The sequence below is a fragment of the Lycium ferocissimum genome, chromosome 11, assembly GCF_029784015.1.
Source record: "Lycium ferocissimum isolate CSIRO_LF1 chromosome 11, AGI_CSIRO_Lferr_CH_V1, whole genome shotgun sequence".
Lineage (NCBI taxonomy): Eukaryota > Viridiplantae > Streptophyta > Magnoliopsida > Solanales > Solanaceae > Lycium > Lycium ferocissimum.
Genome location: NC_081352.1, coordinates 48530139 through 48557427, shown reverse-complemented (window position 1 = coordinate 48557427; position 27289 = coordinate 48530139). Strand labels below are relative to the sequence as shown.

Genomic DNA, 27289 nt, shown 5'->3' with positions numbered 1-27289 from the left:
ATGGCAAAAGAATATTCTAAATCCAGACAAACAAACATGGTAAACTTTGTAGCTTTCTTGTCTCGCTAATCAAATGATTAATTTTCCAATTGACAGGTTGTCACCTTTAACTGAACCACTAATCTTTAGTTATTTAGTTAATTATCTACCTAAAGAAGGGCCCAGTTAATGACCTAATCCGCATGACTTGTGTCATTTGTCATTACCCTTATGGCCTTATATGCCCAACACGATTGATGTTTTTAAGTTTTAACCATAATCAATCATTTGCTCGTCCTAAAACAACGTTTGGGAACTCTAGTTTGTCTTTTTATTTACTACGTAATTAATTAATTATTCTTAATTCTAGTTCTTATATAATCCCTTCGGTCCATTTTATTTGTCATATTTTTTTGGCCTCTTAATGAAACATTAACTAAAAAAGTAATTTGATTAAAATTCCTTATTTATTCCTTGACTTCAATTTAATACTATTCTGTTTTCACCACATTAATATCTCTCCACATTTATTGAATAAAGGTAAATGTGGAAACTAGTAATTAATTATACCTTGATTTTTTAAGATGACAACTATTTTGGACCATCTATTTTTAGTAAGGACGACAAGTTAAATGAGCCTAAGAGAGTAAGTATATACTCCCTCTGTCCCATATTAATTGGACACATTACTAAAAATATATGTCCCAAAATACTTGTCCATTTACAAAACCAAGATACAATTAATTAACTTTTTCATATTTTATCCTTAACATTAATTGTTTTTCAAAGTAACCAATATTGATTAGAGTGCGATTTATTAGAGAGAGATAAGGATAATATAGTAAAAATACTCTTTTATTTATGATTTCTTAAAGAGCATGTAAAGGAGAAAATGACCAACTAATATGGGACGGAGGGAGTACAATATACTGACTATTTTGGCTAGGTAATTAATTTGCTCATTGACTAATTAGTTATTTCATCCTCTTTTTTTCTTCCTTCTTGAATTCCAAATCTGCGACTAATATTTCGGTCTAAACCCGTCTATATATAGCTTTAACCAAAAATAAAATAAAATTAAGGTGACTAAAAGATTGATGAGCTAACTTGCCTCTTTAACTATCTTATCACATTAATTTTTTGTTCTCCTTTTACGAGTCGAAAATATTTAAAGCAGACTTCTAATGACTGATAATTATTCTACAAATCATAGTCCAAACAATTACGTGATGGGGTAGTTAGAAACTCAAAATCATGTCTATTTTTTGAGTTACTCAAACAAAGGTTTTAGTGTATATCGAACTAGGAATATTGTCTCAACTCTCAACTATGTACGTCAATCCTAACCAACACGTGTAAATTTGAAAAGGTATCCAATATTCTAAACAATAATCCATGCTGTAGCCTTATAACTTCATATAACTAGTTGGGACTCCATTAAATGTATTAGAGTGTTTAAAGCCTGTTAGCAGGCACATGTGTGTATATATATATATATAGCAAAATGAACAAAATAACAATTCCAAGACCTAAACCGGAATAATGCTACATATATAGCAAAATGAACAAAATAAAAACTCCAAGACCTAAACAGGAATAATGCGTCGCACAATCATCACATGGCTTGAAAAAGAATAACTCTAATATTATGGCGCTATAGCAATCCAGTAGAACGTAGGACCTGGAAAAATTTCAGGTTTGGCCGGGGCTAAGGTTGTGCGACGTTCAGAAAGTCTCCGGTCCAGAAAATCGCATCACGTTGGAGAAAGAGAAAACATATTATTTCTTCAACGTTTTTGAGAGTTTTGGGAGGAGAAAAGCCACTTAGAGCTTTCTCTTTACATCCATGGCAAGAATTCAAACTCTAATGTGTGAATTCAAGATTAACACGAGAAATTATAAAATATTCATCCAATTCTCAAAAACACAAGGAGAGACAAATAGGTTCAGACTTCAGCGTATCTCACTTCTGCCAATCCCTTCGGTGGGAGCCCAGTCTTATTTGTATTACATAATTTAGATTTTTCGTATCCAAAATTGCCCCTAAGGTACAATATATATTTAGTATTTTTAGAGTTTCATGATTTAGCTAGTGCGTATTATATTTATGAATTTCAGTCTCAGTTTTCGGTATTCATTTATAGACCTGAATGATCAAGTATTATCAATTATATTAGCCTCTCTAGTTATAATTCAAATAGATCGAGTGATATTACCTATCATGTTAGTTAACTTCAGGATTCGCTTGATAGGCAGTTAATCATAATTGGGTGTCAATCACAGTCACCCCATTTTTAGAGGTTGACACATATTCTCTTGCAATTTTTTTTTTTTATCTGATTAAATACTTTACTAGATTATTACATTTACTTTCTTTTTCTGAAGGTGTTCGAGATTTTTTTCTTTTGGACCCTTTACCATTTTGATGCAAAAATCAATAACTTATGGGGGAGGAATCAAACAAATATAGGAAAATGCCAGACACAAACTAGTAAAAGGAAGACTTTAACAATGACCATCTTCAGAATGTGGAATGAGTTTTATACATATATTTGCAGCATTACACAATTATGCCATAATATAAAATAGGCTCAATATATCGAGAATTTCCGAAATTTGTCAGTAAATTTTATAGAGTACTCAAGTTATGGTCTATTCTAATTGAGCATCTGAACACATAATAAAGTATTCATATTAGCTACTTTCGACTCAAAATTCTACAAAAAACTTTTGCGAGTGCTTTCAAGTGCGCACCCATTGTTTAGATAAATTAACTATCTAAAATATATCACCTCCTTTAATATACGGATTAGCCTCTCTAATTCGTAAGACCTTAAGCCTATTCCGTTTGATGTTGATATGTATAATTCCAGGAGTAGAGATATTTTACGTGATTAACTTATCTATAGGAACATTTTATCATGTATTCAGGTTCTCAATTGAGACAGACCATGATTCGCGCGAGTATCTAAATGAAATTTACAAACAAGTTATACGATTACCTGATAGGTTTAGTACCCCATTGAGCGTTATATCCGGATCGCGCGCGTAGGGGCACGGTCGGGAGGAAGCGCTCACTCAAAAAGATGCTTATACAATGCAGCTCGAGCAGGCAAGGGCACTCCGGTTAAGGAGAAAGCGGTACATCCATTCTTTTTATCGCTTTGATGGTATGTAAATTTTGTGTTTAGTCAACCAAATCTTAGTTTTTGTAAATTAAAGAATAATACAGTATTAAGTTAGTAACTTTTCTTTGGTTATTCTTCTAATAATAATAGAGCCATCGAGTTTTTAGTTCCTGTAGAATATTATAGAACAAGAGAGATAAAATGCAGTTATTGTTAATAAATGTCATTAATTTAAAGTTTGGTGCAAGTACGAGCATAATTTTTTTTTTAAAAAAAATATCTTTATGAATGTATCAAAATAATATATTTTAAACAATTGCTAAAAGATTATTTCATTTAAAGGATGGATGGAATTACATTGGCGTATATAATTTATGAATTAATAACAGTGTACTTCTTGTGGCTTTTAGCTAGGGATCCACACTACGAATAAGAGAGGTCACAATTAATAACATTCCTTGTAATATGGAAGGAATATACAATTTACTTCTCCCCCATTATTGAGCTTGTCATTATGTGCAATGCTATCCATGAGTTAGTAGTAACAAAAAATAGAATTTGTAGCTACTGAGTGTAGAGTTAATCTTTGTCATCTTGAATAAAAAGTAACCGGAATACTTTGTTCACATTGTTTCTTGTAAACATTATAGGGTTTTTATATTGTAAAATAACTCTATTTAATTCTATTATCATATTAAAGACAAAGTTTTGCATATATATAACTTGATACTTTAAAAATGAACCATAAGAGAAGTAGAATAATAAACGAGCTTTTATTCTACGTACAGATCTGTACGTATGTTTAAAAATTAATTACACATATCACTATAATATAAAGTATTAACGATAAACTTTTATGATAAAACATCAATTATTAACTTCATAAAAAAAGTAGTGAACCTGCTATAATATACTATTAAACTACAACGAGACTTCGACGACAATATAAAGAATATCAATCATTTGTGTATAAAAACTTAAATCCACAACAACATTTTTCAACGGTTTTATGCGTTTTACGACAAAATCACAATGTCACGTAACATGTGAACTTACACTCCCCAGTTTACAAAATCAAACGCGTTTATAGGAGAAAAGATTAAACAGAAAAAGGAAAGGGAAATACGTCATTTCCTATATGTTTTTATTTAATCTCTCGTTATCATACTTGAAAGCAAAACATTATCCACAACTTCAACTTCATACTATTTCTAAGAAAGTGACAAGAAACTTTTCCAAGAGACTGAATCATTATCAATCTTATAGCCACCCCCACCAAAACCAGCCAAAAAATAATAATAATAATAATAATAATAATAATAATAATAATAATAATAATAATAATAATAATAATAATAATAATAAATGAAGTGAAAGTTCAGAGATGAAAATTATTTCTCAGTATGTTTGATATTTGATGAGATGGAAGTATGACATATCTAATTTGTGTAGTAGTAATATTTGAAAATTATAGATAGTGAAGGAAATGTTCATATTCTAGGAAAATGAAATGCCATTAATTATGACACTGATTGAAAGATTTTTTTCAAAAAAAGGTAACACAGAGTAAGATTTTTGGAAAATTTTCATGTGCCAACGACAAATGCTGTTCGATAACTTCGTATGCTCAAAGGTCACTATTGTGTGTATATATTCAGGTCAAATGTCACTATGTGTACAGAAAGATGTTAGTATCTTTTTATTTCGTGGGAAATTAAGTCAAGAATAAAAATGTCACTATTGTAATATCCCAACTTCTTCAAGTACTCTGCAGCTATGAAATGAGTTTAACGAATGAACTATTCCCTCTACCGTTTCATGTGATATTTTTGTCATTTCTTAAAATAATAATATATTTATATATTCAGTAATAATTTAACTTTTTAATTTTTAGTGTTATCTTAAGGCATGACTTTAATTATAGTTGTTCAAATATCATAATGCGTTTAAGATCACAATTTTAAATGACTTTACTTTTTCAGAATTCCGTAACCGATCATACAATTTTACATAAAATAAATCGAAGGAAATTATTGATAAGAAGTTTGGAGAATAAAAATAACAGGGTGTTTACCACGCAACAGTGGATGAAAGAAACTCACAAGAAAACGAAGAGTTACCTGGATGGAGGATTTACCTTGATGCATTAATATAAGCAGAAAAGCTGAAATATCTTAATTATCGAAATGGGCTGCGTTATTTATTATTCATAGTTTGGCTCATTTATCTTTATCGAGCAATCGGAAATGGGCTATTTATGTCAAATACCTTATAGTTTGCCTCATTTATCTTACGCCTTAAGATTCAAAATGATTTATCCACGCCATTTTTCATTGTGGCCCCACGGTTTTACAATCTCACGGATATGATACGTGGCCTCAAACTAGATTACGGTTGTGGGTGGGTTAGGTGTATGGGTCTTTTTTTTTATTAATTTGGGATTTAAAATTGGGCTAGTTTAATTAAACGACGTAGACCTCTAATCATAGGCGGAGCTAGAATTTGAGGTTTGTGGGTTCCGAATTCAAATCTTTAAGTTATTGGGTTCTAAATTACTAATTTATACATATTGCACAAATTTCTTAAAGCAAATATAAGGTTTGAACAAAAGTTTGTGGGTTCGGCTTGAACCGGTCTTCAACTGTATTTGTGAAACTTCCGCCATACTTACGAATTGCCATATTTCGTATACGTATTATAAAATCGACGTCGATAAAAATGACATGGATGAGTCATTTGGTAACGAGGGCGATAAATAAATAGCCAAACTATTAATGAGTGACATAAATGAGCCATTTCAGATAGTTCGATGACATCGAGAAATGCAAACTATTGACGAGTGGCATAAATGAGCCATTTTAGATGGATTGATAGCGTATATTGAGCTTTTTCATTAATATAATACTACTTTCATCCCTTATGTGACACACTTTTCTTTTTAGCTTGTTCTTAAATTTTATTTTTTTTATAATTAGAAACAACTTAAATTTCAATTGTCCGATAATAAGTGTCATCTTAGGAAACCAAGACAAAAATTGGCTAGATTTTTCCAACTCTACCCTTAGATAAAAAATGAAAAGTTAAAGTAACATCTAAATGATGATTGGAAAAGCCACATAGTAAATTGGTATTGTTGGATTCCAATATCAAAAAGATTACTACTTGTGCATGCTCTAATGAAGAGGAAAAAATAATTTATTTTTATATATAAGGATAATTTAGTAAACTTTACAATACATTATTGATTTCTTAATATGCGTGTTTTTTACTAAGGTGACACTAATTATGAGACGGAAGGAGTAATTTATAGCCACATAAATGTCTAACATTTATTTTGGATTGCATGTTTCAAAAGTCCTCATTTCTTTTTAAAATTTTGTGCCTAGTCAAATGATACCACATAAATAGGACGGAGGAAATAACATTTAACTCTTCGTTACATTTTCACGGAAGTCATCAGTTAAAATATCATTGAACAAGCTTATTTTAAGTATCACCGACGATTGTGTTTGAGTTAGTTCATTCATTCTTAATCCCAAGATCTTAGATTCGAGTCTTTAAAAATTAAGTCGTCTTTAGTAAAAATGTGTATCTTAAAAATAAACTTTAAATACAAATTCAAATTAGTTGGGTCCCATATGTCAATTTTTCTCATACGGTCCAAAAAGATTTATGCTTTTCTTTTCTTTATTAGTTTATTCCAAAAAGATTGATATATTTTAATATTTAGAAATAATTTAAGCTTTCTTAGAGATGATTTACAGTAAACACAAATATCTAAAACTTATTTTAGATCACATATTTTAAAAATCTTTCTTTATTTCTTAAATTTCGTAACAAATTAAATTAAGATAATCTTTTTAAGACGGAGGGATTACTGTATGTATTAGCGAGTGACAAGAAAAAGATTTTAATTAAGCACTACTAGAGACTAGATGATTGGGTGAAATTATAGTAGAGAAAACAGAGTAAAGTCAACCATCAAGAGAAACAGAACATGGGTGTTTTCGTAAATCGAACCTACGACGACAAACGTATGTTGCTAGCACAGCTACACCCTATATATATGGTCAGTCTGTCTTCATTTGGCCTATCAGAATTTGTTACGATTACTGTGTAACAAAAATAAAAGAAGAAGCATGTTACTCTTCTTTGGGACCCACTTCTAATGATGATGTTGACGTGTCGATCTCTCAATGCTTCGAACAGAAATTTCCTTTTTCCTTATTATTATTATTAATAATAATAATTACTCCTTCCGACTTAAAGTATCTGTTATGATTACTAAAAATAGTTATCTCAAATTATTTATCGTTTTAGAAATTTAACACATAATTAATTATTTTTTTTCATTTTACCTTTAGTACAATTTTATCATTATTGAAAATAACATACAAATAGAATAAATATTTAATGAATAAAGATTATAATTTAAACATAAATAAGTGAAAAGTTAATTAAATACCCCTTCTAATTAATAACCTTTCGTCTTAATTTATCCGGCTCCATTTGACTAGCACAGAATTAAAGAAAGAAAGGAAGACTTTGAAAATTTATATGGTTATAAATTATCGCATAAAATTAAATTGTTTCTCAATATATAAAGATGATATTCTTTTGGAAATAGACTGAAAAAGAAAAGTGTACTACATAATTGAGACAGAGAAAATATTTCTTAAGCTGCTCGTAAAGCAAAAAACTATAAATAATTTGAGACTTATATTTGTCGCTTTTTTATATGCTGTTATATGAAAAGAAAAGATGATTTGTCAGACATAGTTGTCATGGGACCCATTATTTTTGGGCTACTACACGGCTAACGAGGAGATCTCAAGGGCTAATAATAAATCGGAGGGACCGATGATTTACGAATTACGATTTGGATTTTGTGTGCGGAGCTAGAGAGGGGTACTTTTGGTATTTTCTACGTTTATTTAGTAAAATTTTGGGGGCTCTAGGGTAGGGTTGTCGTTATATGATTTTTTTTTTTTTTTTTTTTGGAAAGCAAAAATGAAAATAGAAATGTCAACATTGAGTGGATGTTGTTTTTTTTTGGATTATTATATTATGGTGTAAGTAGCTTTCTATTGATATTTTTTCACGTGAATTTTTTTTTTTCTTGCCCGGTGTTCGATACCAGCATTGAGGGCCGACTAATTCGGATTTGTGTAGCGAAAGATCTATTTAAGGGGAAGTGCTCTCTAACAAATTTTTTTTCATATCCAGAGCTCAAACCCAAAATTTCTAATTAAGGATGGAGAGACATTATTCATCCCATGGTGAAAATATTTATTTCTTAAGTAGGTGTTCGAATAATATTTGGCTAGAGTTTTTTTTCCTTTTCTAAAAAAAGAATATTTGAGTTAAATTAATAAAAGAGAATATTTGAATAGTAAAACTGTATTTGAACATGAACTTTACTCAAAAAATACAAAGTAAAGTTGTTATTTTACTCGAAAATATTCCTAAACTAATTTCATCAACATTTCAAATATTGAACTTCAATATTAACAAATATAAAAAATATTATTTATGGCTAAACGGGGGCATCCAAAAGGATGGATTGAGTTAAGTCATGAATCTTTGGGCAAATTGCTATTTATATATTGTAACTTTCTATGATTTTTTTAACTCTTTTTTAGTGAAATATATATTTATTATAACTCCAAAGGATGGCTGACTTAACCTAATAATAGTTGGGCAGAAATTTCAAATGTTTGGTTAACTATTATAATGAATGAGTTTTGTGACTTTTCCAAGGATATAGTAAATAAGGTTGAAACATTCAAGCAACTGAATAACGTGTTAGAGTCAGCAAATTACCATACATGAACGGGAAAAAGAAACAAAGATTAATTGCTCATAATAGTTTTTGTTGTGTGGCACTTCACTTGGAGAATAATCCATTAGTATAATAATACTACTTATAACCATAATCATGTTGATAAGAATACAAGCTTTAGTAACATTTCTCATTTACGGCTAGTGGACTTTATGATTGGTTGGAATCTATACCAAAAAAAAAATCCTTAACATGGTAGGGTCTCTAATAAATCGCCCGATCACTCTTTAAGCAAAACCAATAATTTCACAAGAAAGGCACTAATAAAAAATATTAAACCCCATGGACACCAGTTCTCACTAAAATTCTCATTATCTTCAAATAAAAAAGTGAAAAAAAATTCAAGAAACAAAAACACATACTTCACATGATAGCAATTACAGAATCTCACCAAGGGGCTTCATCATATCTATTATTATACATAAAAAAAAAAAAATTAACCTTATATATAGAGTGTAATTTTTTGGCAAATTAAAAGGATTCGAAAGACACCCTTCCGCTACTCTAGCTCTGCCCCGCCAATTACCATAAGTAAGAAAATTAAAGTCACTACAAAATTATAAAATTATAGATATCACGAGAGTAAAATATGTTGGCGTAAAAGAATAATTACTATTTGGGTGCTAAGTTAAGTTGGTTGAAAGGGTGTAGTAGAACCAGATATTACTACTCTCTTCTTTATTCAAAAAAATAAAATAAAACTAAGGTATCAATCTTTCTTGGAAGAACAAATTAAATACAATGGTGGGTCTAATTAAGTACAACAACATCTTCTAAATTTGAGCCTAAGGGAATATTAGCCCCACATGGCCCATTAATGAGAAACATAGGGGAGTACTATATTGATTGGCAAAGCAACCAAATGGATAAACAAATGTATTAGCACTACTTCACCACTTTATACTAAGTAACAATGAAGTATACTTCCAATCAAATGGTTAGATATGGGGCTCATAGAGTTGAGTGGGACCCATAGTAGTTTGGTGAGCAACTATATATCAACAAAATGCTTTTGTTTCACCAATGTTGATAATTATATAATGTTTAAATGTTTAATCAAGAAATTAATAGCATGCATTATGTTTTTGGTTGTTAAATCGTTCACTTGGCACCTTTTAGATTAAGAATTACTTGAGAGAGTTGCATTTGGTTGGTTGGTCTATTTAGATTTGGCAAGTTTAAAAACAACACAACTTGTTTACGTAAGAAATACTCCTTCTGTTTCAATTTATGTGAACCACTTTCCTTATTAGTCCGTGCCAAAAAGAATAACCTCTTTTTATATTTGGAAACAATTTACCTTTATGCAATGATTTATAGCCACACAAAATATATGTGACTCATTTTACACCACAAGTTTAAAAGTCTTCTCTACTTTCTTAAACTCCGTGTCCAGTCAAATGAGTTCACATAAATTGAAACGGAGGGAGTATAATAATAGTAGTAATAAACGGATTCAAAATTTGAATATTATGAGTTAAAAAAAAACTCGGCCCACAAAGTATCTCGGATTAGCAGAGTTCGAGAAAGGGTCGCACCCCAAGAGGTGTGATGTAGACAGTCTACCCTAATGCAAACATTAGTGGTTGCTTCCACGACTCAAACCCATACCTATAAGTCGCACGTAGACAACTTTACACATCAGTTGAATTTGGAATTTTGCCATAACACATTTAATTTATTGTGTTCAAACTCCACTATTTGTACTTATTTTAGTGAATGTTTTAAACACACACAAGACCCGAGCAAAAGTTACTAATTCGAATAAACCCCTACGTCCTTAACTACTTTCGCACCTGCCAGTAGTAATTATTTTTGTTCTATTAACTAAGCACTTCACTTACTATGTGAAATGGAGTGATATTTTAAACTTGGCCAGGTATTTTCAATCGTTCAAGGGTTGTTGACTTGTCACCCAATGACGTACCCTTAAAAATCTGTAACTTAAGTTGGTTATAGGTTTCAAATTCAAGTGGAATAATATGCATATTACTTTTTTTGACTTGTTGGGGGAGTTGTTAATCCATCAATTACAATAAAATTTTGAGTTGAAATTGAGTTGTTTAATTTGGGAAGAGCTTGCTACAATTTAAGAGTTAACAAATGTATTATTTTTTTAGTTTAATCATTTTGTAAACTTATAATTTTTTCATATAACAGGCCATTTTATTCACTATTAAAATATAGGTATTAACGACGGACAATTTTTTGTGACTAAACAACAAAATTTATCACTAAACCTATTTAGTGATAGAATTAGTGACGAATTATCAAAAAATTGTGTTAGCTACGAGCAATTGAACAACATATTTTCGATAAATTTCATAGCTAATTTCAGTTTTATAAGTGATTTATGGTTGTTCGCTTGGAAAAATTAGCCTAACTTTTATAATCATAATTGGCGAACATGAGAAAAAACAAAAACCACACCAATTGCCACCCAAATATGTCATGATATTAGGATGTCCCATCATAATTCCCATCTTCTTTTGTCATTTCCTTTTAAAGAAAGAAAGAAAAAATGCTCCATTTATATAGTTTAGTTTCGTAGCATTTTTAACATGATTTTACTACTGATAGAGTAATACTGGCAGACGTCATTAATTGCTTCTTTATATATCTCCCGTCTCATTGCAAGTATCATAAAAGGGAAAGGAGTATAAAGTAGTGGCTTTCCTTGAATACATAATAATAGCAAGGATAAATGTATTTTGAAATGAAATTGTGCTTCTCTCTAATTACTCCCCCAAACTCCCCATTTTTGAGAATATTAAATTTATCAAGATCTTGAGAATTTGCTATTAGTTGATTGTTTTTCTTACTATATCAGTGATATTAGAGATTAGCTTGCGTCACTTGAACTATTCTATCGGGTACATGCTGTCTTCACAATTACATATAGCGAATAACTCTATTCATCAATGCTTGGACATATAAAAAAAATCACCAAATAATTTTTGAACAGATCTTCAAAATTTACAATAAGCTGCAACTTTGAATATTTTGTATTGATTGTTCTAATTTCCTTGTCACTTTCACCTTATAATTGTCCAAGGTAGTATTTTAGCTAGATAAGTTTCTTACATCATCTCTTCCTCTCCATTTATATTTTTAAATGGGAGTTGATATCAACTTCTTTATTCATATTCCAATGTGTCTTTAATGGAAAGCTATAATGATTTAAAGACATTCATCAACTATCCTACCAAGTTTTAATAAACAATCCATAACAATTACTACTACAATTGACTCATTCAAGGATTTACATATGATAAAGAAAACTCACCTATGCCTAATACACAAACCATGCAATAATATTTGTGTAGTAGTATTTATTAAGTACACAATAGTTGTTTAAAATCACAAGAAATCGTCTAATGATGGTCAAACTAATCATGCCATTTAATATAAGTGATTAGTTTTATCTAACACTATTCCATGTACCATTCACTCATAATTTCAACATTTAAAAACTATTCCCTTTTAATAATTTTTTAGTATTAGGGAATAGGTGGCGTTGGAGAGATGTGGTTGCATAGCCAGCCTACTTTATACAACTAATGGGATGCCCACATCATCAATTATCTTCCAAGAATAAAGTGTAGGATAAGCATCTCAAGTTAGTTGGCGCATTTTAGCACAGCTTACTTTTATTTTTAAGCCGATTAATTGGCGATCTTTCTAGTTGGTAGGCCGTATCATCAAAAAGCATAGATGCTTTCTTTTTTTATTTTCAATTCTTTTTTAATACTATTTTCATTTTATTTTTTTGGTTCTCTTCTCCATGTGAGCTGAACAAATACAACTGGCTAAACTCTTCCCACAACCGTCCTTTTTTCTTTTTTGCCCCACTCTATATAACTACTGTACTATACTAGCATGTAGTTATATTTTTTCACATTATTATTGTAACTAGAAAATGACAGTGAACAAATGAAACAACATAAAAAGCAAAGAATTACACTATATAGACAAGAAATGCAGTAACAAATTTTGAATAATGCGCAGCGTAAAATCTGAGAAATACTTAATACAACAACAATAACATACCCAGTGTGGTTCCACAAGTAGAGTATGAAGAGGGTATGATACATGCAACCTTACCGCTACCTTTATTGATTAGGAAGACTGTTCGTGATATACCCCGGCTCGAGACTGTTTCTGATATACCCCGGCTCGAAAGAACTAAGAAATACTTAATCTTATGATTAAAATTTATTGCAAATGATAAATATGGTATGATTTAGATTTTCTTTTTCCTTTTTCCTTTCCCACTCTATATTTACTATACTACCATATACTTATATTTTTTCACATTATTATTGTAACTGGAAAGTGACAGTGAACAAATGAAACAACATAAAAAGCAAAGAAATTACTACTATATAGACAAGAAATGCAGAACAAATTTTGGATATTGTGAAGTGTAACACTTAAGTCTATGATTACATTTATTGCAAATGATAAATATGGTACTCCTATGATTTTGAATCTTTTTTTTTTTTTTTCTCAACCTTCCCCACTTGGGATGATGAGATAATGATGTACCCCAACCTCAACACTCAACAGCATATGCTCAACACCAAAAACAACTAAAGAGAGAGAGAAAGAAGTGTTTCAGAAAAGGAAAAGAAAGGTACTTCCTTTTTTATCCCACATTCTGATCATTCATTCCAGTTGGTTTTGCAGTGAAACCAACTGGGATTCACTTCATTTCTACCCATCATGAGATTTTGTAAGATAAAGTTTTGATCTTTGATGCTTCTTTCTTTTCTATTTTCTGTACTTGTGGGGTGAAATAGGAGCTTAACTGGATATAGCAAAAGAAAACCACTTCTTTTTTCTGTTCCATTAAGTGATTCCATTACAGTATGCCAAATTAACATCTGGGGTTTTTGTTTTAACCACTTGTTGTCTTGGTATAATTGTCCTTCCTATGTGTTCTTTTATGACAAGTAAGCTTTTCTTGATGGGATTTTATTGCTTTTAAGTGAGCAAAGATTCAATCTTTAGCCATCAAGAACCAAGAAGATAACAAAAATTGGAGCAAAACTTGAATCTTTAGCCATAGTTACATGGTTGCAGTGAGTAATTGGAGACATTTTTGCTCAAGAATTTGCAGTGAAGGGTTTGATTAGGAGTTTGTAGAGGTGGGTTTGCAGCAGAATCTTGAAAATAGTTAATTTGAGCTTTGTGTTGTAATTATGAGCTGTGTTTGCTTGAGAATTGAGTGAAATTCAGGTCAATTATTGAAGATAGTGTTGACTTTTAATGAGATTTTCTGCTCTGAGTGGGTTTGCTCTTAAGCTATCAAGGCATTTTTTGAAGATATGTAGGTGGATTCTATTAAAGATGTCCTTAAACTGCAAATTGGCTGGCATGAATGGAAGCTTCTCTTCAAGTTTTAGGCTGAAAAAGGCCAGAGAGTCTTTGCAAGGACCAAATTGTGGGTGGAGATGGCAAACAAAGCTTTTGTTTTTATGGCTCATTTTCTTTGGAATTGGATTTTTTTGGTTGGTTATTAGCTTAAATGGTGTGGTTTATAGTTGGAAGCAGGAAGCTTCAGAACCAAATGAAGATAAATCTTATTTTCTTCTTGAACGTTTCAATGTCAGCAATGAGCAAATTCAAGCTTTAGCTACCTTATTCTTTGAAAAAGATCAGGTATCCTGCAGTTACTTTGAATGCTTTTGACGTTTAAATAGTTGCTGCTATTTTTTATATTCTGTTCTGTCACAAATAGTAAATTTTTAAGGAAATTTAGGAGATTGCAGATGTAGTAAGGGGGTAGTTACAGCTAATTCAATCACATTTTAAAGAATTAACTTTATGGGGTTAAGTTGCAGACTTCCGTGTTTGATCAAAACTGCTGATAGTCTTTCTTGAATCACATTGAAACCTTTCATCTGAGTGAAAGTTTATGGCATTCTAAGCAAACCCATGCTTGATTTGCAACCTGTTCATATCTGTAAGGAGCCGGTTTCCAATGGGAGAAGAGTTCCTAAGTTCTCCCAGTATAATCGTGGATGTGGGCATCCAGCATTTCCCTTCCAACAGTTTGTTCCTTCTTCTTGCCTTTTGTTTGTTACTGTTTTCGTAGAGTTAAGTAGACGCTCTCTATTTTCTTCATTGTATTTCACTTATCAGCATAGGCTAGGTGAATGTTTGAACTTGGTTGGAAGTATTTGATACTCTGTAAAAGATTTACTCCAATTATATGCCTTCCAATCATTGAAGAAATTTGCCTATTTATGTACTAGTTTCTTCTGTAAATCAGTATGCAGCCGCAAGTTGCTCGGCCAGCAGTACTAATGAGTAATGATGTGGCTCTTCTGGTTATATTCCCATTTTTGCAAATTTTCCTTAAAAGGTGAAAAACCAAAATTAGGTCTTCGGTAATAACATATGCTTAATGATCTACCAAAATTTGTTGCAACTGTTGCATTGCCTTCTGGAGCCATAGTTTGCTTATTCCAACATGTCACAAAAAAAATGTCACCAGAATTTTCCCTATAGTATCTGCTTCAGAAGGTATTATCTTTGAGAACTTCCTCTAGTTATCATTAAAGTTAGCTAGTTTGTTGAGTCAATTTGGAACTCATAAGCGCGCTCACCTTAGAGGCTTTGCTAAATTTTGGTTTCTGAATTTTCAAACAGAAAATTATTGTTGAAGGGAAAAGAAAAAAAGAGGTCATCTTTTGCTACTGTTCCTCTTATGCTTAAAGATCAGATATCTCTGTTTATAGTAATTGACTCCAGTGATCTCAACTTTGTAGATTTCATCCTTGAAATACTCAAAAGGTGATGGGCATGAAATGCCTATGACTACTACCATTACTTGCCTTCTCAAGGTGCTAGGTTCAGAGAGTCTGAAATACGAGCAGCAATATGAGATGCTTGTAGGGAATATTGAAGCAGAAGGCCAGTGCCCAGTTCCAGATGAGGAGGCACTGAGAAATAGTGACGTTTCACTAGATGACAAGTCGTTACCATTTGTTTTGCATCGCTTATCTTCACTAGTCTCAACAGATCCCCAGTTCTTTGAAAAGGTGAGCCCTTGTGAATGGTTAGAAACTGATCTTACTATCTTCGCCTTGCAACCGAGGAAAAGCCCATCATGATTTTAGTATGTTCATGAAGTCTTTGCACAAACTAGTAGTTTAGCAAGTTGGGGCTCTGTATATTGTTTTTTTTTTTTTACTTCTCTGTACATTGAACTTTATGGCCAGGAAGTAATTGTATCATTTAAACGCGGATTTGCCTTTGAGCTGATTGTAATTATCCGAAGTGGCTCTAGTGCACACATTTGCATGTACACGTGCACTCTAACTACTTCCAATATGTATACGGCAAGAAGTTCAATTGCTAAACCCTGTGATAATCTAGATTGCTCACACCGTTTTTGTGTCGTTCATTTTTATCAGAAAGCATCAGAAATAAGAGAAATTGGGAATCATAACCCAGATCATTTTGATAGTAATGCCTTTTGTGTCACAAAACTATGCTGGTGGGTCCTTCTCGGGGTTGTGGTCAGCTGGAAGATACTTCAGTTATGGACAAAATGCTGGAAGATACTTCAGTTACGGACAAAATGCGGGGAAAATCAACAGCACAACTTCATTCAGCCGCAAACACTACAGTCTCATCAACTTCATCCACTACAGCAGTTGCAGCAGCAGCAAGCTCAGATTTCCTCTCGAACTGGTGGGAAGTGGAGGAAAAAGCTTCTTGTAATGTTTGTCTTGGGTGGGGTGATCCTGGCCATCTGGTTGTATATGTACCTCAGTGCAGACATTGCATTGAGGAGGAAAGAAACACTGACAAGCATGTGTGACGAACGAGCGCGAATGTTGCAGGACCAGTTCAACGTAAGCATGAACCATGTTCATGCATTGGCTATTCTCGTTTCCACATTTCACCATGGAAAGCAACCTTCCGCAATAGACCAGGTACTATTATAGCTTTCATTAACTTTGACTCTTATTATAAATGTTCTTCATATCTTGGTTGTATGTTTCATAGTTCGTGGACTTCACTTTAAATTCTATCATTATTAGTTACCCATTTAGATATCAGATATCAGTCCCTTTAATCTTTACGCCCCCCTCCCTTTTTGGTAGGAGCAGGGTATAAGCTTTTTTCTAGCAATATGGTATGCTGTTTATCCGATTCAAGAACTCGTACTAAATGATTGAACTGGATTAATAATACTAATAGCTACAACTTGCAGTTCTCATAAATGAAATTAACAATAGAAACTATTATTTAGACAAAGTTTTTATACCACCCTCTCCCCCACCGCCAAAAGATGAAGAAAAAAAACGAGAGAAAGTTTAAAACATGATAAAGTGGGAGTTTGGAAGAGTGTAGAAGTTTGTCTTTGCACTTTGAATGTAACTATGATGTTTTCTCTTGCGCTCTACAGAAAACTTTTGAAGAATATACTGAGAGAACAGCTTTTGAGAGGCCACTTACAAGTGGTGTTGCCTATGCTTTAAGGGTTCGTCACTCAGAGAGAGAGGAGTTTGAGAAGCTGCATGGGTGGACTATCAAGAAAATGGAATCAGAGGACCAAACTTTAACACAGGATTGTATCCCTGCAAACTTGGATCCTGCTCCTGATCACGATGAATATGCACCTGTCATATTTTCACAAGAAACGGTTTCCCATATCGTCTCGATTGATATGATGTCTGGAAAGGTGTGAATTCTTGGTTATAAATTCTTTTTCCTCTTTTACTATTTACTGAATATCATAATCTAGTAGTAAAACTGGCTTGGATAGATTATTCCGCTGTGTGGTTAATAAATATGGATGGCAACGGCTCAGGGCGGGTTTGAGACGGTGAAAGCTTCACCTTCTACCAATCGCACCCAATCTCCCGATGTCCCGTTCTGCTAGATTTTCTTCTCCTTTTGCCATTTTATGTTTTTCATTAATTTTCTTAATGCTTTTTCCCATTATTTCTTCTTTAAAAAGTTTTCATTATACCTTTTGTAATATTTCCACTGTATAGTCGTAATTTTTCCTCAACTCGTGCTCATCCATCATTTGGAGGAAAGTAAACGTTTAGTCTATTAAATAGAAACGAGTTAACATCGACTATTATGTATGAAATAATATCGACATTTAAGGAAGCAAATAGTGATGCCAAAAGTAAAAAAAGACAATGAATTTCAAAAACTCTTGAGCCCCTTGCCCTGCACCCCACTGGCAATGGCGTTTCCACCTAGGCCATCCCATTTCCATCCCTAGGAAAAGGGAAAATTTCTAGTAGTGATGGTTTCGGACAAACTTGTATGTCTTTGATTAAGGGTGTAAGTGTTTAGATATCTATGATAGCCTGTTTGAGATTTTACCTAAATCTATGTCTCCGCTGGAACAAGGTACATTTGTCTTCTTACGAGTTTCATGTGTATCAGTATTCCCGTGCGTTCTGGTCTAACTGTGTGTAAAAACCTATATTCTCAATCTGCAATTTGTAGACAACTTCCTTATGTGCTTAAGTTTACCTTGCTATTTCTTGAGACTGGTATTAATGTTATTGTTGTTGTTTATAGGAAGACCGTGAGAACATTTTGCGAGCAAGGGCTTCTGGCAAGGGGGTTTTGACGTCACCCTTTAAGCTCTTGAAATCCAATCACCTGGGTGTTGTTCTTACATTTGCGGTCTATAATACTCATCTCCCTCCTTATGCTACCCCAATGGACCGCATCAATGCTACTGTTGGGTAAGTTCCATGCTAGAAAATTGGGATTTTACTATTACATTTCTAGATGTTGTCCCTGTGGTGTTCAGGTCTTTAATCCCTATTCTGATTGTTTTCATTTTTGCTTTTACTTTGAAAAGGTACATTGGTGCTTCTTACGATGTTCCATCATTAGTCGAAAAGCTTCTGCATCAGCTTGCGAGCAAGCAAACTATTGTGGTAAATGTTTATGATACAACTAACAAGTCTGCTCCAATTAAAATGTATGGCATGGATGAGAACGACACAGGATTACTGCATGTTAGCAGCCTTGATTTTGGGGATCCTACACGGAACCACGAGATGCATTGCAGGTCAAATAATTGTAGTGTCCACGATGTAAAATAATGCCATGAATACGTTTCCAGTTTAAAATTATCTTTACTTTTATCACAGGTTCAAGCATAAACCTTCTCCACCCTGGACAGCAATAACTCTATCTGGTGGAGTCCTTGTTATCACTCTGCTTATTGGTCATATCTTCCATGCTGCCATCAACCGAATTGTTGAAGTTGAGGGTCAGTATCAGGAAATGATGGAGCTCAAACATCGTGCTGAGGCTGCAGATGTAGCAAAATCTCAGGTTTGATCATCCACCTAATGAATCAGATAATGTTTTACCTTCTAGGTGTCATTTCATTGACTGTACTCTTTTCGTGATAACATAGTTATGTAGTAACTTTCGAGTCTATTAAAATAGATCCACTTCTTTTGTTCATCGTCTGAAGACCCTTTCTTTTTCTACTCACTTCCTTCCTTCATTTTACAGTTTCTTGCAACGGTTTCTCATGAAATCAGGACTCCGATGAATGGTGTTTTAGGTAATTAACATGCTTTAATTTTACAACTTTACACTTAATTAACAGAAAGGGAGGCTGGGAAAGGGAGATTCTAAGTACATATATGCTTAGATATTGATAAGAAGTTCTTCAATATGTGCAGGGATGCTTCAAATGCTCATGGACACAAACCTTGACCCTACGCAACTGGATTATGCACAAACTGCTCATGCTAGTGGGAAAGATCTGATATCATTGATTAATGAAGTGCTGGATCAGGCTAAGATTGAATCGGGAAGGCTTGAGCTGGAGGCTGTTCCTTTTGATCTTCGTGCTGTACTTGATAATGTTTCATCACTCTTCTCAGGAAAATCTCATAAAAAAGGGATTGAGGTACAGTATCATACTTTTTTTTCTTATAAGCACTATCATAACTACATAATTTCCCTCCCTTCGCTAGTGTTCTCTCTCTTTTGTTACTGTCATTCCTTTTAGCTAGCTCATGATGCCTTGTATTTTGTGTTATTTTCATGGGAACAGTTGGCTGTTTATGTTTCTGATCTAGTCCCGGAAGTTGTTATCGGAGATCCAGGGCGGTTCCGGCAGATAATTACGAATCTAGTTGGAAACTCAATTAAGGTTGGTTAACCTTTTTCTGATAATGACTCTACAAGAAAGAGTAATGCTGTTTGATAATCCACCAATTTTCAGTACCTAATATTGAATGTTTTAAATGATTAGAAAATAGAAATCATACTTGTTTGATAAAGGAAGCAGAAGATCACTTTATTCATCCTGTACCACTTAAATGCTTTACCGATTTTAAGGAAGATCATCTGTTACTTATTGCTGAATCTGAAAATGGCCATCCATCAAATGCCAACTAACATTTTGCAAATAATCCATAAACTCGAATGCTAAAGCCAACATTTTGAAATTATCAGTTAATACCATTTTTGGACTATTATATAGATGTATTTAACAAATATTTTAAAAATAACTTAGTATAATTATATAAATTTCTTCATACATTTAAAAGATTTTAAAAAATGGATGAAACTAAACATTCAAAAAGCATCACCTTTTGCATTTATATTTATAATCTATTCATTGAAGGAGATAACTAAATTTAACCAGTGATATAACTAAATTTAACCAGTGATATAAGTTAAAGTTCTCTGAATATAAAGTTCAATATGTTATATAAAATTCACTTCAGCCTTCTGGTTTGAGCTTTATCAAATAGCCGCTCTCTGCATCTTGTTTCTGAATGCATATTATCCAGTCTCAAACTGAGGGACCTACAAGATGTGAAGAAAAATGAATTTAGGAGGGAAAGAAAATCTTGTTTTGAGAATTCTGTGATTATAGTTACTTATTCTTCACAGAAAAAATGCTTGTTTTATTACTTAATTTGATTGTATGTTCTTTTTATTACTTTTACTTCACTAAGATCTTGTTTTGCTCATATCGCAGTTCACAAATGACAAAGGGCACATATTTGTCACAGTACATTTAGCTGATGAAGTGAGGAACCCTCGTGATGTGACGGATGAAATCTTGAAACAAAGCTTAACCTTTGTTCAAGAAAGGTCAAATAATACCTTAAGTGGGTTTCCTGTAGTTGACAGATGGCAAAGTTGGCAAAAGTTTGAAAGGCTGAGCAGCACAGAGGAAGAAGTGGGAAAGATCAAGTTGTTAGTGACCATAGAAGACACTGGCGTGGGAATTCCTCTTGAAGCACAAGGCCGCATATTCACGCCTTTTATGCAGGCCGACAGTTCAACATCTCGAACATATGGTGGAACAGGGATAGGACTGAGCATTAGCAAACGGTTGGTGGACCTCATGGGGGGAGAAATAGGCTTTTTCAGTGAACCTGGCACAGGGAGTACATTTTCATTTACTGCAGCCTTTGCAAGAGGAGAAGAAGGTTCATTAGAGCGTAAATGGCAACAGTACGATCCATCTGTTTCGGAATTTAGTGGGTTAAGAGCATTGGTGATTGATGATAAAAGCATTCGGGCAGAGGTCACAAGATACCATTTGCAAAGACTCGAAATATGCGTCAACATAACTTCCACAATGCGTTCAGCATGTTCATATCTCTCTAATACTAGGTAATGTCATGCTAATATTTCTTTTCGTCTGAAGTATCAAGATGCATCTGTAGATAGAAAGTAGAACTTCTGTTTAACATGTCTTTCTAGATTCCATCAGTGCATTTCAGTTAATATGCTGTGAGAAACTTTCTACCTTTTGAAGAACACTGGTAAACAGTCTTCACTGTATTACAACATCGTCACTTCCTTAAACCCATCTTGAGTTCTTTACCTCCGATTACATATTCCTGAAAGTTTAAATCATTGAAAGGGAGTATTTTCATTTATTTGTTTTTGGTGTGTAACAAAACTGACTGAATGAGTGGTGTGGATGTTCAAAGTGCCGCAGTTGTTTAATGATGTTGGCATATTGATTCATTTAGTTGAATTTTTGCTTATTTTGCAGTGCATTGGAACATTTAGCTGTGGTTTTTGTTGACAAAGATAGTTGGGATAACGAAACTTCTCTTACACTAAGTAATATGTTGAAAGAGCTCAGACCAAATGGCTCAGCTACTGCTTTAGGAAAGCCTCCAAAAATCTGCCTCTTATGTATGAGCTCTGCGGAGAGAGATGAGCTCAAATCAGCTGGAATTGTGGACCAAGTGTTTGTAAAGCCTGTGCGGTTGAGCGGGTTGATAACATGCTTTCAAGAAGCCATTGGCTACCGAAATAAGAAGCAAGTAACCCGAGGAAAACCTACTCTTGGAAGTCTGCTGACAGGAAAGCATATATTGGTGGTGGACGATAATGTTGTAAACAGAAGAGTGGCAGAAGGTGCTCTAAAGAAGTACGGGGCGATAGTGACCTGTGTAGACAGTGGAAAGGCTGCTTTGCCACATCTTAATCCTCCACACAAGTTTGATGCTTGTTTTATGGACCTCCAAATGCCTGAAATGGATGGGTCAGTAACTTAATCTGTTTCTAATTTTTCTTTCTAGCAAAGTTATGCAGATGCTGAGTGTAGGTGAACATCGGTCGCGGGGGGGGGGGGGGGGGGGGAGGAAAGTGAAGGGGCTCCTTGTGTTAGCTTTTCCAAATTTAATAAAGAGGCACGAAAAATATGTGGGTCTGTAGATATTTGATCACTTAATTGATGAGCACATCTCTGATGGTCTCTATCACCATATGCAGGTTTGAAGCGACACGACAAATACGCAGTCTAGAAAACAAATACAATGAAAAAGTCGATTGTGGTGAGTTACTTCCCAGCATATCGGCCAAAGTGGCTCATTGGCACACTCCAATATTAGCAATGACAGCAGATGTAATTCAAGCAACAAATGAAGAGTGCATGAAGTGCGGGATGGATGATTATGTATCAAAACCGTTTGAAGAAGGGCAGCTTTATTCAACAGTGGCACGCTTCTTTGAGTCAGGTTGATTAGGACATCATTAACCGTGCAGCAGCGTCTTTTGAGGTCCAGTCTGATGGTTTAGTTAACTTTTTTCCGGGATAAAGGGCCTAAGCTATTTGGATATCTAACGGATTCCTCTGTTGGTAGTAGAGGACGGAGCTTTGCCCGTCAGATGTCTGACAGCTGACTTCCACTGTTGCTGCTGGATGATTTAGTAGCTCGTCCAAAACACCTCCACCTTCCTTTTGTGGTAAACTACCTGCCTCCTTTCAGATAGACAGACTTCCTTTCTTTGCATCTTTCAACATTACTTGTATCCAGTTAAATCTGTCTTTCTTCTTGAAGCTTCTCTACATCATAAAGATTGATTTAGACCTTTATACATAGCAAACATCTGTTTAGGACCCCATTTCTTTATGGAATTTTGTCATGCAATAGCTTTCAACTCCTTAGGAAACGCGTGAAGAAAAGACAGGCTACCTATAGAAGGGAAGCAAACCTGCATGAGAGAAATAAAAAGAAAAGATTATGAAGCAACATCAAAGTTCGGAAATCAAAGTGCTCTTACCTTGAATTAAAATTTTGCTTTTTTTGGTTTCTTAACGGGGTGTTAGATGGTGTTCTTGTATATTTGGGTGACCGTGCACATGTACTGATATCCATTCATTTGCAGGAAAGATGGCTAACAACCACTAGGTTTGGAAAATTAAACCATGGATACTCCCGGACTGCAAAAGCACTGACGAAGACTAATCTATGTATATTACACCTTTTCTGTGTCAAGTTTCTGAGAATTGAAGCCAGTTCCCTAAGTCCCTTGAAGCAGGTTGTGCCAAAATGCTAATGTTGTTCCTTTGTATGTCCCGAGATGTATCCTGTGTTTCAGTAGCTCTCATATAAAAAGATGTATGTAAATAGCATCGAAGTGTTGAGATAAGGGCAGCTTCAGGTATGCAAACCATGAGAGTGCAATATAGTTGCTTTTCATTCTGAACTGATTTTTCTATAATTTCACCTGAGTAGAGGTTGAGTATAGGAAATAAATTCTAGCTATGATGAGATCAGATTAGAATAGGCTCTACACTGAAAGTTTGTCTTCTTTTATAAATGTTTCTGTAGTGAGTCAAGTATAATTAAAGCTGTAGATTGTGTAATATTCTGTAAATGAAGGTGCTGAAAATAGGTTGAGCTTGGTGTTGTAAGTGAAATAGTTTGAACTGTTGAATACTAAAATGTAACATATCTTTTGGTGTGAATATCAATTCTTTGCATTATCCATGAGTTTTGAGTTATCAGTCTTCCAGCTTGGGACTAAATCATTGATTGTTGACTTGTGTCTGTTTAGCATTTCCACACGCTATTGATTATGACTATTGAAGATGCAATCAACATTCCAAAAACGGTTGAAAATGTGAGATTTTAAGGAGATAAAAGGAAAAGAGAAATGGAAGAGCTAAACAAAGGGTTACATTCATCAAAAGAGCGAACATCTAGTAAGAAGAATAAGGAAATTTGGCACCATATGCGGACTTTAAGTGGTGGGCATATTATGGTATTGAAAATTCTATTTAGTAATTTTGGTTTTCGGTTTTTGAAATACTATGTCATTATTGTACCAAATTAATTCGGTATGGTTAAATATTTTTCAAGTTTGGGTTAGTTATGTTACGGTATGGTAAATTCATAACAATAGTTTGTTCGACTTCGATTTATATATACTCATATGATAAAGAATTATAACTTTGGTTCATTGGGTATACGAACAAACTCCCATATTTGTAAATTAAAAGGTGCGAGGCTACTCATAAGGTGTTGATACCTTAATGTTGTGAGGTCTTTTGGGAATCATGCGTGTCAGCCAAAGCAGACAATATCATACGATGTTAAGAATATTTGGACCGTTTTAGGCAACAACTGCATCGAGTTTACAACATTTACCCACAGCTTTGAAGACGTATACATAGCCTTTGGGTTTCGCTGACCGTAAATACTTTGACGGTGTGGGTGACACGAAGACACGTTAAATCTCTAACCCGTGATGAGTCATGTGGAACTTAGTTCGAGGGGGAGATTGTTGGGCCACATAACAATATGGGGGCTTTCAGCAGACATAATATCATGTCATTAAGAATATCTTTGACTGTTTTAGCCTAACAATCGGTATCGTAGCCAATGGTTTGGCGGGGCAAGTATGAAGATGGCGGAGTGTGGCGTGGGGCCCGACTTAGTGCCTTTGCCCGTCTATGGGCTTGTTTACAACATTTACCCATAGCTTTGAAGACGTGTACATAGTTTTTGGGCTTCGATGACCATAAATACTTTGACGATGTGGGTGACACTAAGACACGTTGAATCTCTAACTCTTGATGAGTCATGTGGAATTTAGTTCGAGGGGGAGATTGTTAGGTGTGCGAACAAAGTCCCACATTGGTAGCTAAAAAGAAAAAGGAGCTACTTATAAGGTGTTGGATACTCTTAATAGTGTGAGGTTTATTGGGAAACCATGCGGGCTTGGCCCAAAGAGGACAAATTCACACGATGTTAAGAGTATCTTTAGGCCGTTTTAGCCCAATATCCAGCTCTTCAAGAAACGTCTCAATTATATTAAACAAACACTTTGCACATGTAAAAATATTGGAAAGTACAAGCAAATCCCTTCGTTAATTAATTGCAAAAAAGGACATTTCAATCAAGATAGGGTAGTCAAACTTCCAGAGTCTTAACAATATTAGTCAATCCTCTATTATATACAACAACAATAACAATAACAACATACCCAGTGTAATCCCACAAGTGGGGTCTGGAGAGGATATGATGTACGCAAAGCTTATTCCTACCTTTATAGGATAGAGAGGTTGTTTCCGATAGACCCTCGGCTCAAAAGAAATGTAACCGATGTGCGGTATTAATTGAGATGTGATATGTAGTTCTGTACAAATACTATTTTATACGTTTGTTAGTAATAACATAATATATATGGATTGTATATTTAACTAAATACTTTGGTACAATTCGATATATTAATATTTTTTTATAAATACCAAATATTGTAACGAATACCAAAAAAAATAAAAAATGCATACCACATACCGTAATAGCGAAATCTGTGGTATCAAGAATTGGTATGGTAGTTCGGTATCTAAAATTTGAGCAACCAATTATGAGTTGTTGGTTTTGTTACGACAGAGTGCTATTGGTTTTGTTAGAACATTTTAAAAAGCTTGAATACCAGTTTTGGAGTTTCTTTGAGACGATTTGAGGTACATTTGAGCTGAATTTCAAATTGAAAATTCAAGATTGAAGACGACTCCATCTGCAAATCCCCCATTATGTCCCGTGTATATCTCATTACACAATGTATATCACACCATATATCTTTTTATCTCCCATATATTATGTATATCTACATATATTCATGAAAATACGTGTGTAATATACATGATATACAATGTTACATACACATATTACAGTGCCGTCCATGAAAATCTTAGTGTCACACACATGACACTCTTGTTGTGAACTTGTGATGTATTAATCTAAAATTGGTATATATCAATATTTGCCTTTAATATTGTAAAAGTTATTTGTAATAAAGTTTGATATATGTGATTATTTAACTAGGGATAGATGAATTATTCCAAAAATAATTTTAAAAATATGTTTCAATGTTTGGAATTCCTTTTAAATTTAAAAGAGAGTTAACAATAAGAGAAATTAAGAAAAAGTTCCAGATTGTGCTTTGAACATCGTATTACTAAAGGGGTTGTTTGATTGGTGGGATAAAGCATAACAGTCTCGAAATAAAATGCGAGATTATTTTGTTACCCGTTTGGTTGGCGGGATAAGAGATAACACTCAGATGGAATGTACGAAAATGGTGAGATTAGCTATTTCATATAGAAGATTAGATAGATTATCCCATGAATATCCTTGTCTATCGCATCACGCATACCAAACGAGTTCTACTTGTATCAATGGCTCTTTGAAAATAGATCGAATCGATTAATCCGGGAGAAGTGCACAAATACCCTATTTTGGTCGCGCCATTTAAGTAATATCCGCCTTATGTTTTTATTTTTTTGCACGAGTACGCACTTCGTGCCTGAAGCTTGGCAACTTCACACATTCGCGTCTGAAAGTGATGGCCTTGTGAAGGCCAAACATCCGACGTATTCACCTGATGTTTGGTATGACTTGCCAAGGTAAAGTTCGGATATTTTTTACTGAGGTGTGTGTAAAAATTGATTCAAATTTCAGTCATGTATGTCTGATTTTTTTCACGTATTCTGATCTTTATGACTGAAGCACATGTAAAAATAGACTAAAATTTCAGTCATGTGTATCTGAATTTT

General features: G+C 33.7%; 1 protein-coding gene across 1 annotated transcript; it reads left to right on the top strand.

Annotated features, from left to right (window-relative positions):
- The first annotated feature begins 13472 nt into the window (after positions 1 to 13472).
- Positions 13473 to 24229, top strand: LOC132036057 (histidine kinase 2). The gene is made up of 14 exons (XM_059426286.1): positions 13473 to 14613; positions 15726 to 15998; positions 16374 to 16898; positions 17375 to 17650; positions 18511 to 18680; positions 18800 to 19012; positions 19095 to 19281; positions 19468 to 19519; positions 19641 to 19870; positions 20018 to 20116; positions 20954 to 21597; positions 21986 to 22483; positions 22714 to 23187; positions 23611 to 24229. Exons 1-13 carry the CDS (start codon positions 14221 to 14223, stop codon positions 22961 to 22963), a joined length of 3810 nt encoding a protein of 1269 aa, XP_059282269.1. The 5' UTR covers positions 13473 to 14220; the 3' UTR covers positions 22964 to 23187; positions 23611 to 24229.
- Positions 24230 to 27289: the final 3060 nt, after the last annotated feature.